This window comes from Argentina silus, assembly GCF_951799395.1.
Source record: "Argentina silus genome assembly, chromosome: 17".
NCBI lineage: Eukaryota > Metazoa > Chordata > Actinopteri > Argentiniformes > Argentinidae > Argentina > Argentina silus.
This window is the reverse complement of record NC_139671.1, coordinates 17,692,979-17,705,799: the sequence shown is the minus strand read 5'-3', so window position 1 is coordinate 17,705,799 and position 12,821 is coordinate 17,692,979. Positions and strand designations below refer to the sequence as shown.

General features: G+C 47.8%; 1 protein-coding gene across 1 annotated transcript; it reads left to right on the top strand.

Moving 5' to 3' along the window:
- Nucleotides 1–2,415: 2,415 nt before the first annotated feature.
- On the top strand, nucleotides 2,416–8,352 carry LOC310817787 (microtubule cross-linking factor 3-like; the record flags this gene model as incomplete). The annotated part of the gene is made up of 8 exons (XM_083688490.1): nucleotides 2,416–3,177; nucleotides 3,925–4,149; nucleotides 4,464–4,622; nucleotides 5,193–5,261; nucleotides 5,376–5,645; nucleotides 6,314–6,700; nucleotides 7,047–7,700; nucleotides 8,242–8,352. The coding sequence occupies exons 1-8, from the start codon at nucleotides 2,419–2,421 to the stop codon at nucleotides 8,350–8,352; spliced, it is 2,634 nt and encodes an 877-aa protein (XP_083544616.1). The 5' UTR covers nucleotides 2,416–2,418.
- Nucleotides 8,353–12,821: the final 4,469 nt, after the last annotated feature.

The window sequence follows — 12,821 nt, the reverse complement described above, 5'->3', positions numbered from 1 at the left end:
TTGCTCCGACCAAGCCTCGAATTTGTGACTACTGACTTGCCAAAACACGAGACCGTCCCCACAATACCCGATGTAAATCAGCTCTGCTATCGAATTCGACAGCGCGGGTGGGGATGTTTGAACTTTTACCATCTCAACTTGGTTACACACACACACACTCATGCACACGGACACACACACAGACACACACACACACACACACACACACACACACACTCATGCACACTGACACAGACACAGACACACACACACACACATGCATGCACAAACCAAACACACACACACACACACACACACACACACACACACACACACACACACACACACACAGACACCCCGAGCACAGACTACAAGCAATCCACCAAGCATTGAAAGATTTGCTTCAACATTGAAATGTCTTTGCATATACAGTATTCTTATGCAAACCCAGACAATAAGACCCCACACTTAGATCACAACAGTACAGATACTGATATCTCAACCACAGCACGGTAAAAGAGAGGCCTGCCAGCAGCAATGGATATCAAACCAACGTACCACCCTTCCTTTTACACATGACTCTTATCACAGACCTAAAATGGCCACTCTTCCCCAGGGCAGAATCACCTCGCTGATTGAGGGGTGAGATTGAGCCATCACCATGTAACTTACACCTATCCGGTCACCTGGGGGGGGAGGGGGCAGATTTTGGTTTGGATTTCAGCCGATGAAGACAGGTCAGCGCTTACCTGTTGCTCACTTATCTCATTACAGGTACCACCACTGACTAATGAGCTGAAGGGGTCAAAATAGTCAGCGTTTTAGCTGCCCCGTCTGTGTGACACAGATAGACACATCTTAGCAAGAGGGCTCTGAATGTGGGTGCACAGCACCCTCTAATGGCCGCCAGAGGCATTGCACGCCCAAGTGCTGGGCTAGCGGGGGTCATAAACAGTGCGGGCTGCTGTCAAGCTGTAAATCAGACTCAAAGAGACATTTTGAGTACTTAGATCTAATAATATGCACTGAGATAACGACATCTAAACCACAACAGGGTAGAATATAGCAATGGATGCAGCAATGGACTCCTATCCAAAATGTTGTTATATTCTCCCCCTGCCTACTTGTGCCACTGCTCAAGATGTGGAGGAACCAATGAGAAGGAAGCAGACAAATACAGTAAGACAAATATACATTATTCTACATTCACTGTTTATGGAAATGCTGTAGTCAAATGTATGATGTTTGTCTTACTCACAGTGAATCTTTCTGTCTGTACTAGGCCCATGTGTCAGCAACAGCAGGTCATGATGTTGCATTCATTTAATTTCAATGATTAATGTATTTGTACAGGAGAGAAACTATTTAAAATGCCAAGTTTTGAAAACAATTACATTAGAAAGCAATACATTGGGAATTAAAATAACGTTTGCCCTTCTCACTAGACTTACTGAGTTGCCTGTCCTGCAGAGGGGAGAGAAAACTGCAGAGAGAAGAGAAACCAAGGCAAAGAATAAAGGAAAAACAGGAATATTAAATGGAAATTTCCACTTATTAAAATGTTATAATATTGTTGCTTGGAGTGGTACTTCATGGAGAAGAGAACTAGTTAAGTGTTTGTTGTCCATGTTATGTTATGTTGTTTTCCTGAGTGTAAACTAGTATGCTAGTATGCTACCTAACCTTGGGATAAAGCCACTGCTCCGCCGTATTTCTCTCAGGCTATCGGCTACAGTGTCTCCCGCCCTGGAGAAAGACTTTCATTGGTTTGCTTCCTGGTCTGACGTTGACGTCACTGTCACGAATAAAATAAAAAAAAATTCATCTGTCTCGCTGGGACACCTGCAGTGCCTGGTGGTACCCTGTGTCAGCATTTGTCGAGCCCTTTACAACTGGGTTGAAACTGCCGTTTTTCTCGCGGTAAGAAAAAAAAAACAATTCAAAATCTGTGTGATCCTCAGAAAAAAATAGCGCAAGGAAGTGTGGAAACAGAATTAGGCCTAAATGCATAATGTTTTGCCCGTGTAAGGAAAATAACCAAAATGTGTATTAATTAATTATTGTTTGTTAAAATATCAACTCACTCAATGTATTTAGCCCATATAAAACATAGCTAGAATAGCACATAAAGCAGACTATTCAGATTGTTGCAGATGTTTCATGTTTGTTGCGTTTGTGAAAGGTACTCCGCTGTATTGACCTAAAGTCCGTTTGAATGTCAAAACTATTTCAATGTCAATGTGCATACTCCTTGTAGCATAATGAATGTGCAGTTAATCAGAAACAGATTTTTGTTGTCTACTCGGAACCGGTGGATCATTGCAGCCCATTTACGTCTATAATAAGATAACATTTGTGTTTGTTTTGTTTGTGTTGTCTTTATCGACTACTCAATTAAAGGATGGACACGCGGAAAAGTGAGTTTTGGTGGATGACACCATGAACTCAGCCGCAAGCGGCGCTGCGGACTTTCCACCGGCAGCATCAGACAATAGCGCAGGGAGGAGGCAACAGCGGGCTCCGTCGCCGGCCAGAATCCGGGACGGCGCCTCGAAACCAGCCCCAAAATCCTCCACCAGATCCAAGTCTACCGTCTCTAAAGGGGGAAAGAGGACCAAAGGCGTAAACGGCGGTTTCAAGACCACTGAAGTGAGGGAAGAGGAGATAGAGAGGTGCGACGTGGCAGCTGTTCACCCGGATGGTGCTGAAACGGATGCAAACAGGGCGGATGCCGCACGCAGAGAGGACGATACAGATAGATTTGATCAACCGACAGATTCCTCATCCCGTCGCTCGCCTTTGCGTTTATCCTGCCTCAAAGGCAAATCGTCGTCCAAACGTTTTGGCTCGGATCATCCAGACAGCTCCTCAGCCGGTTTGCTGAAAGGGAAAGCGGGGAAACGGGGCGGAGAGGAGTTGACAGCTGAAGCCGACTGCCGCAGGAAGAGGAGCGGGGAGTACGTGGGCTGCGGGCCGGGACTGGGTTTCTGGACCGGGGGTTGCTTACAGACAGAACTGATCCAGTTCCACCTACACAAGAGACTGAAGAGAAACGCCAGCAAGATGCACCCAAAGACTGCCAGCTCACCGGAGACTGAGGCCGAGCCAGAGGCCACAGAGGCGGGGTCCGTGACACAGCAAGACCAGGCCCTGCAGGACGAGATGGAGAGATTGATGGATGAAAACGATGATCTCAAGGTGTGACATTACTGACATATTCAATAATATAGCCTACACATGCAATGCGTGCAGACACATTATTTGTGTCCATAATTGCACCAGTATAATGTTGTGTTTATGTCTAGCAGAGTTAGCAGTGAAACCAGAGCCTGACATTATTGTCATGTTCATATTATGCATGCAAAAACCTTATGAACACAGGTTCTGTTTGATAAGATTGCTTGCATGACATTGTAAAACCGGGCCAATTCCCCAAGGCTTGTCATGTGCTTATACAATGTTTGCTGCGTGTTGAAGAGGAGCAACATATTCATGTTGTAGGCCTTTAGTCATATCCACTAGCCTTACACCATTTTGTTTATTGACATCATGTCCTTGTCACAACTGATTTACGGAATAGAATCAGTCATTGACACAATACAGGCTACTCAAACCTCCTCTTCCCTGCACAGATCTCTCAGAAAAGACCTCATGTTGTGTTACTGTCTCTAATGGATTTGGCAAATGAATTAATAACACCGTATTGATTGGTTCAGCTTAACGTGTCCCTTTATTGAACATCCCTCATGTCCCGAGGAGCTTAACTCCAAACTGACCAATAAAACTGGGACTCAGGCTCCGGGCCTATATTGACCTTGTAGAAGAAACTACAAGGGAACCAATAACAGTGGGGCTGGAGCATGTGTACAGGATGCCTGTAGGCCTAGGTCAGATGATCAGGCCATGGTCATTGACTATGCCTTACTGTATTGATCGATCCGGCAGAGTGAGATTGAGGAGATGCGGACGGAGATGGACGAGATGCGCGACACGTTCTACGAAGAGGATACGTGCCAGCTGCAGGAAATGAGGCGGGAGCTGGAGCGGGCCAATAAGAACTGCCGGATCCTCCAGTACCGCCTGAGGAAGGCGGAGAGGAAGAGGATGCGCTACGCCCAGACCGGAGAGATCGATGAGGAGCTGCTGAGGAGCCTAGAGCAGGACCTAAAGGTAGGTGTGTGTGTGCTGGTGTGTTGGTGTGTGTGTGTATGTATGTGAGTGTGTGTATGTATGTGTGTGTGTGTGTGTGTGCGTGTATGTGTGTGTGTGTGTGTGTGTGTGTGTGTGTGTGCGTGTATGCGTGTGCGTGCGTGTCTGTGTGTGTGTGTGTGTGTGTGTGTGTGTGTGTGTGTGCATGTGCCTTTACTAGCAGCGATAGAACGACAGAGCCTTATAGAGACATACAGTGTGTGAAGCTGTCATCTCAGGGTCTTTGTATGGACTTGTAACAGATCGAATCTCTGTTATCCGCCACTGTAAAACAGGTAGCTAAGGATGTGTCTGTGAGACTGCATCATGAGCTGGAGAACGTTGAGGAGAAACGCACAAAGACAGAGGACGAGAACGAGAAACTGAGACAGAAACTGATTGAGGTGGAGGTGACCAAACAGGCCCTGCAGAATGAGCTGGACAAAGTCAAAGAGGTAAGAATACAAACTGTGTGTGTGCCACACACACACACACACACACACACACACACACACACACACACACACACACAAGCGCACACACACACACACACTCATCAGTTCATCCTCTCTAACAAGCACACAAACAAGCACAAACACACACACAAACACACACACACACACGGAAACACAGAAACAAGCACACACATGCACACACATACACATACACACACACACACAAACAAGCACACACACACACACACACACACACACACACACAAGCACACACACACACAAACAAACAAGCACACACACACATACACCATAGAACGAGCTAACGCCCCAAACCCAGACAATTCACAATAACACACTTGCACACAGAATATCTTGTATCTTTACACAGATTATCTGCAGTACTCCTATTCAAGCATGCACACACACACACACACACACACACACACACACACACACAGTATCTGCAAGCCATTTGAACTTACAATAATATATCCACACATTAACACCATACAGGATACAGATTGCATGTGCTACTAGCTAGTAAGACTTCTATCTGTCCATTTTCAACAGTCTCAGAAGAGAAGAGGAAGCAAGGATGTCCAGAAATCAGACAAGAAGTCTGCACAGACTCCGACAGAGGTAAGTTGTCAACATAAATATAAGACAAATTGTTGGTCTACTGCATCCACAGCTGACAATTGACTTTCTGTATTCTCTAATTAATATTATTCTATATTCTATATTATGTTATAGGAGGACAACGAGGACCTCAAGTGCCAGCTGGCCTTTATCAAAGAAGAGGCTGTTCTGATGAGGAAGAAGACAGCTAAGATCGACAAGGAAAAGGACCGCCTGGAGCAGGAGCTGCAGAAGTACCGCTCCTTCTACGGGGACCTGGACAGCCCCCACCCCAAGGGAGAGGCAGGGGGGCCTCCCAGCTCCCGCGAGTCTGAACTGAAGCTACGCCTACGTCTGGTGGAGGAGGAGGCCAACATCCTGGGGCGGAAGATCGTAGAGCTGGAGGTGAGAGGGCTAGGGATCAAAAAGGATCAGACCAAGATAGGGACCTGGAGAATCATTGTTTTTTTCTATTGTAGTTCCATCCCCCAGCACCAAGAGGGCGAGATAGCGCCTTTTCAAAACAAGTGTTGATACACAAGTTTCTGACCCATAATACTCACAATACTTCACCAGAAAGCATATAATACATTTCTCTTTTAACAATGTTCATAGGAGGATTACAATCATATAAGCAAATTTAAAGTAAAAAGTGTGAAAATCTGTTGCTGGCTGTCTGGAGTATGGAGTCAAATGCAGTGCCACCTTGAGGATACGCTTTGAATTACATGTTGTATGTATGTATTAATGTGACAGGTCAGGTGGTCAAACATTTCTTAGGTCCTTAGACATTAGGTGATGTTATAAAAGTTCAAACAGACCAGGAAGTATACAGCATGATGTTGGTGCCCATTCAGTTCCATTCAGCTAAAGTCCTTGGATAAGGGATAGAAGGTCTTAATGCTCCACATTGCATGAATTGAGTCCCTATTGTAGTCTATGGATACTTTTCCTACATTGGGAATACTGAATGAGTGAATAAATGGAGCATTCCAAACAGAGCGTTGAGATATGCAGGGAAAGAAGGTACACATCGCTGACCAATCCTTGCCTGCCCTTCCGTCTCGTCCTAGGTGGAGAACCGGGGCCTGAGGGCGGAGCTGGAAGATCTCAGGGGAGAGTGTGACGGCGGGGCTGGGGGGTCGGGGGTCGGGGCGGTGGGCGGAGCGGGGGCGGGCCGGGGCCAGGGGGAGGCCATGTCGGAGCTGCGGCAGCAGCTCCAGCTGGTGGAGGACGAGGCGGAACTGCTGCGGAGGAATCTGGCCGACTCCGAGGAGCAAAACAAGAGGGTGACGGGGGAGCTCAACAAGCTGCGCTTCAAGGCCGGGACCCACGAGGGCGGGGCCAGGCACAGCGGAGGGGGCGGGGCCGCGGGGGGAACGGTGGATGGAGCCAAGGCGGAGGCCTTGCAGGAGGAGCTGAAGACGGCGAGGCTGCAGATCAACGACCTGAGTGGGAAGGTGGGTCTCCTTCCCGGGGTCGTGACGAACACACTGATTCTCACAGTGCAGATGTAAACGGAGCCTGATAAGCATTGGTTAGCGCAAAAAAAAAAAAACACATGTATCAACGTTACACACTGTTATGTTTTGAGTAGGTTATTTGAATGGAAAACTGTTCATATGGGCCGAATCTCAAAAGTATTTCCTTGATTCCTCGAAGGTGAGGAGGAAAGTGAGGAGAGAAGATGCGAGGAATCAAGGAAAGACTTGATAAGACACTTCCACAGTAGGGTGAACCTCTCTCTCCCTCTCTTTCTCCCCCCCCCCCCCCCCCCCCCCCCGCCCCCGGCACTCTCTAATGCAGGTGATGCAGCTGCAGTACGAAAACCGCGTGCTCCTCTCCAACATGCAGCGCTACGACCTTGCCTCCCACCTATCCCTGCGAGGAGGGTCTAGCCCCCGGGACAGTGACGCCGAGAGCGATGGGGGCGGGGTGGTCCTGGGCGGCGGCAGCGGGCACCGCGAGAGCGACGATGACTCCTCCTCCCGCCTCATCCCGCCGCACCGCAAACGCGAGGGCCCCGTGGGCGGCGAGAGCGACTCGGACGAGGTGCGCAACAACACCCGCTGCCTCACGCCTACTCGCGGCCTCTACACCCCAACGGGCCCCGAGGGGTCCGGCGCCACCCGCTTCCTGCCCCGCAGCCTACGGGATCGCCAGCAGATGATTGACATCCGGGCGGAGGCGGAGCGGCTGGGGCGGACCATCGATCGGCTCATCGCCGACACGGCCACCTTCATCGCCGAGGCGCGGGTGTACGTGTCCAATGGCGACCTGTTTGGGCGGGGGTCCGGGGGTGGGGAGGAGGAGGAGGAGGAGGATGGGGGCAGGATCAGGGAGCACGAGCTGCTGTACAGGATCAACGCCCAGATGAAGGCCTTCAGGAAGGAGCTGCAGAACTTCATAGACAGGCTGGAGGTGCCCAAGCCGGACAGGGAGACAGAGGAGCCCCTGTCGGTAAGTGGGTGGGTGGGTGAGGGTGTGTGTGTCTGTGTGTGTGTGTGTCTGTCTGTCTGTCTGTCTGTCTGTCTGTCTGTCTGTGTCTGTGTCTGTGTCTGTGTCTGTGTCTGTGTGTGTGTGTGTGTGTGTGTGTGTGTGTGTGTGTGTGTGTGTGGGTGTGCGTGCGTGCCTGAAGGGTGTGCGTGCCTGAATACATGCCTGTGTGTAAAAGAGAGCTTGTCTGTTCCTGTTTTCTGTGAGATGTATTGTGTTTAGTAGTGTGTGTAGTGTGTGTGCATGTGTGTGTGTGCATGTGTGTGTGTGCGTGTGCGTGTGCATACGTGCGTGCGTGCGTGCATGCGCCTGCTGTTGAATAATGCCCCATTCTCAGGGGTTTCACTGTATCGGCATGTATTGTGTCTTGTTTACTGTTGAGCATTATTCTGACTCTCTCTCTCTCTCTCTCTCTCTCTCTCTCTCTCTCTCTCCCTTTTCCTTACTGCATCATCCCTCTTGTTTCTCATCCGTTGATGCCATGTTCCGTTCTTCCCTCGCCCAGATGTTCCAGCCCATTATTTTACTCATCCTCATCCTCGTCTTATTCTCCTCCCTCTCCTACGCCACCATCTTTAAACTTGTCTTTCTCTTTACCCTTTTCTTCGTCCTGTGATGCATACCTCCCTCTATAGCCACATCCTTTGTTTGTTTCTTTGTTTCTGTTGGTTTTTGTTTACGTTCGTTGCTAAGGTCACCCAAAGCACAGGAGGCTCCCTATTCGCACACACAGGCCACAGTCAGCCCCCCAGGAAACACACCTAGGTTCAACACTAGAGACTACGTTACCCACAACCCACCACTGCCTCCATCAATCCCTACAAGAGGTGAGTTAGGCAGGACATGTCCTTCAGGATTCAAGGGCATGGAGGGCACGGGCTGAATGCCACGATGGAATTTGGCACTCGTCCTCCCTCTCCTCCCCCCTTCTCCTCACTTTGCACTAAAGTGAAAGAAGAACTAAACTTGGCAGACTGAATGTCTGGAGGCATCTCCATTTTCTTCTGAAGTGGTTTCAGACCAGTGCAGATGAAAGAGATGGAGCAGGGAGAAGCTTAAGGAAGTGAGCAGGGGAGGCTGGTGGAGGTAGAAATCGGAGGACGGGCTCATTGTAATGCATGGATAGAATGAGGAATGGCGTGTTTGACACCATTCCTGATTTCACTCCATGCATTACAATGAGCCCGACCTCCGATTTCTACCTCCACCAGCCTCACCTGGAAGTGAGATATTCCTTGCTTAAAGGGAGACTCTGGGATATGACCCCATAGCTAAATGAGCGGGGAGACGCTGCCAGAGACTGAGATGCAACAGACGAGAGAATATAGCGTGTTGCAATTGGCGTGGGCGTTTCGCCATCTTCAGAGGTCCCTCGTTGGAGGGCAGTGAAACGAGTGGATGCTCTCGTTCACTCTCCTTCAGTATCTGTGATGAAAGTTGTGTGTGAGGTCATATCCCAGAGTCTACCTTTAATGTTTACTGACAAATATAGCCTAACCTTTTACCTCGTTACTGATTGTAATAGATCCCTGTGTTGTTTTGTGTGATTTTCAGAACTATACATCAGTCAACAAAACATGTGCTTTTATCTAAACTAGGTAAGATTAAATGTTTCTCGTTACCCCTCCCTCACTTTTTTGTTAAAGTCTACTGTATCGTCGATGGTTAGATTCGGAACAATGACACAAGTCTTCCGGACACGCTTTCAACAGGAGGATGAGTCAGACACGTAACCGTTTCAGATTATTTTGGTTTGAGAATTCGCGCATTCCTGTAGCCTGTATGCGCTGCCGCTCCAAAAATATTTTTATTTTGCGGAATCTGATGCCTTTTGCAAAACTCTTGTTTGTGTCGGCAAGTGTCAAAACTATTTGGGTCAGTTACATAGCGGGGGTAGTATGTTATATATTGTGCAACCTTCATTGGTAGCAATGACACGCATCAAAATAAATAAACTGTAAAGTCGGCACGAAATTGGGATCTAAATTCAACACCTGCCAACGCGCTAGTTCATCCGCCGTTTCGCGGGAAAGCCTCTCATAAATAACAAATATTAGCGCCAATGTCACATAAACCTGTTTGCCAATGGCATCACTTGGAAAATGAAATGTTGGAGTCACAAGACGCAATCTGCCAAACATCCCAAAGTGGAGTAGCAACAGAGGTGCCTATTGGCTCAAAGACTGTGGCAGCTAAAATAGCTATGTAAACACTTTCCCTCTCTCCATGAGCTTTGTAATTATAGACAGGATGGTAGTGACGACAGTTGTCCCTCCGAGACCTCAAATTCTGGAATAAATTTGACATTATGACATTTGATCCTGGCTCCAATGACGACGGGAGTAAATACTAAGGCGCACTATAAAGGCTGGGTACCCCCCTCCCGGAACAGAAGTTGTTTACCATCAGAAGGCACCTGCTCCGGACTTAACCCCGCTGCCGGGCGTGACAAGCAATAGGCTCTTTAAATCCAATCCGCGGGACTTTACGTAATATAGCGGAGGCAAGTAAGGAGGAGGCGCGAGTGCGAGAATTGTGCAAAGGGGACTGGCGCTCGAGCTGTCGGAGAGGGACTACCGGACAGAGGCGCATATCGCAGATTCGAGACACGAGGAGGATCACGCGGAAGACTTTGGCTAGAATAAAATCGGGATTGATCCAAGTCCCTGCTACTTATATCGATATATCTTCTATGAAATTACAAATAAAAGTCCAGGAGAATATTTTGGACTAGCAAGGTAAGGTCACCTGCAGAAGAGATCTTTTTTAATATACACAGAAATATATGAAATAAAGTGTTTATTTTACTTTTTTTTTTTTTCGACAAATGATTTTTTAAGCCTATATGATAATGCCTAGCCTATCATAAGACAGAGTAGGTTACCTGTTGTCCTAAAGCAGACATCGTAAAACAGCCTAACCTGGCAGATCAACAGTTGTCTTAACCCTAACCCTTAACCCTAACCTATGTCATAATTGATGATCAGTCATCCGTTTTTAGTTGCCCTCGCGCAAATAGCAAATTCATTTGACCGTGGATGGGGGATTTATTACATTAATCAGGTGTACACACGCCATGTGTAGATTATTTACTCTCTCTCTGTCTCTCTCTCTCTCGCCCCCCCCCCCCTCTCTCTCCTTCTCCTTAGCTCTTTCGCTCCAAGTTTACGACGCATAGTTACAAGTTTATAAATATCTTCCTCTTACATCACAAGAGGGAGGGTCTGGTACTTCCAGGGGTGAGGGCACTTTATATCAGTCGTTGATGTGTCAAAAAGTCTCTTAATTTACTAGATGTAATGTACGCGCAATATAAATCAATGCAATCCTGGAAGTATGCCCTACATAGACTTCTTTCCAAACCGGTGAAGGTAAGGGGGTCTCGCCGGGCGTAGCCTAGTGACCTTATCGATTAGCGGTGACTCAGGAAACAAGTGCGGCTTGTGCGCAAGGTGAAACGAGAGACGCATTTCGTCGCATCTGGTAACATGATCGAATTCTGAAAAATTGGCAATGGTTCCGCAAATGGGTCAAGGCTGCAGGGTATGCAGCCCCCCCCCCTCGCGCGGGGTTGGAATGTTTCCCAAGTCCCACGGTGGAAAATTGGGAAGGACACTTGGGAAGGGTTGGTACGGAGGGGAGAGTGACCACGACCAATACAGAGGTTGTCACGGGACACGCGTTCCTCGGCGCATGTGCAAGTGCTACATAGGTAGCTTACTTGGCAACACCTATGGGGGGGGGGGTGGTGGACTGAAATAGCTAACCAGTGTGAAAGACAGAATATGGAAGTTACCTTTTAGTCACCTACTTTCATGAAACCCCCTGAATATTGATATAGTGCTTTCAAATTGTTATGCCCTGTTATCAACCATTCTCTATTTTTTTCTCTCTCTTTGTTTCTGTTTACAGTACATCCTCCCACATTTACACTGGTGATCCCCTGACCTTCAAGCACCCTGAGACACAGAGGAAGGATACAGAGGAAGGATACAGAGGAAGGATATAGAGGAAGGATACAGAGGAAGAGAAAGGTGTGATTGGAAGAAGAGAAAGGTGCGATTGGAAGAAGAGGAAGTTGCGATTGGAAGTTAAGAGGCTGCTGGGTAGCAAGCGGCCTGACATGGCAGCCATCGACCTGCAACGTGGGCGGGGCTGGGGGGCGGAGAGGGCGGAGCTACAGGACAGCTTTGACTCAGAGATGCAGGAGTGGGAGGACCAGCTGCAGGACATGCAGAAGAAGATTGAGGAGGTGAGTGGTCTCAACCGTGGTCAGCCATGTTCAAGTGCAGTCAAACGTGGTACGTATCAGTACGGTCTAAGGCCAAACGTGGTCCAAACTAAAGTAAATCATGATCAGGCATTCAAGAGTCGGACATGGTCCTACATGCTCTTACATTAGGAAAACACGATCCGCAACACTAGGCCCAAACAAGATAGTGTGTTACATGGGGTGACAGAGGTGTGAACAAGGACACATCACACATCAGTTTGTCTTTGATTCAGTGGATCCAAGGGTACTTCCCTGGAGTGTGTTTCATTGGCTGTGTGTGTGTGTGTGTGTGTGTGTGTGTGTGTGTGTGTGTGTGTGTGTGTGTGTGTGTGTGTGTGTGTGTGTGTGTGTGTTCTATAATAAACTGTTGGCAGCATGCCTCTGTCTTGACCACATGCCCCTCCCCACTAATGATACAGACAAATGTTAACAAGCTAATTAAACGGTGATGTGCTGACAGACAGGCAGAACACACACACACACACACACACACACGCACACACACTGTGAAAGTGGATACTAATGAACACATTAAAGTTTGGAATGGCAAAGGGAAGTAAACCTATATAACACATGTCCAGATTGTAAAAATAGTGTGGTTGTGTAATTGTTTTGTAATGGTTATAAGTTGTGTGTTGGGTAAAAATGGTTTGTAAACAAGATTTGCGTTGTAGTGTAGACTCGTGTTGTGCTGTGTGTTGCGTACATATTTATGTTTTGAAAACAAACACAAGTTGTATTGTATTTTAACTTTTCACTCAACAGATGGATATTGTCTTTTTTTAGAATTTGACGTGTGTGTGAGTTATCGA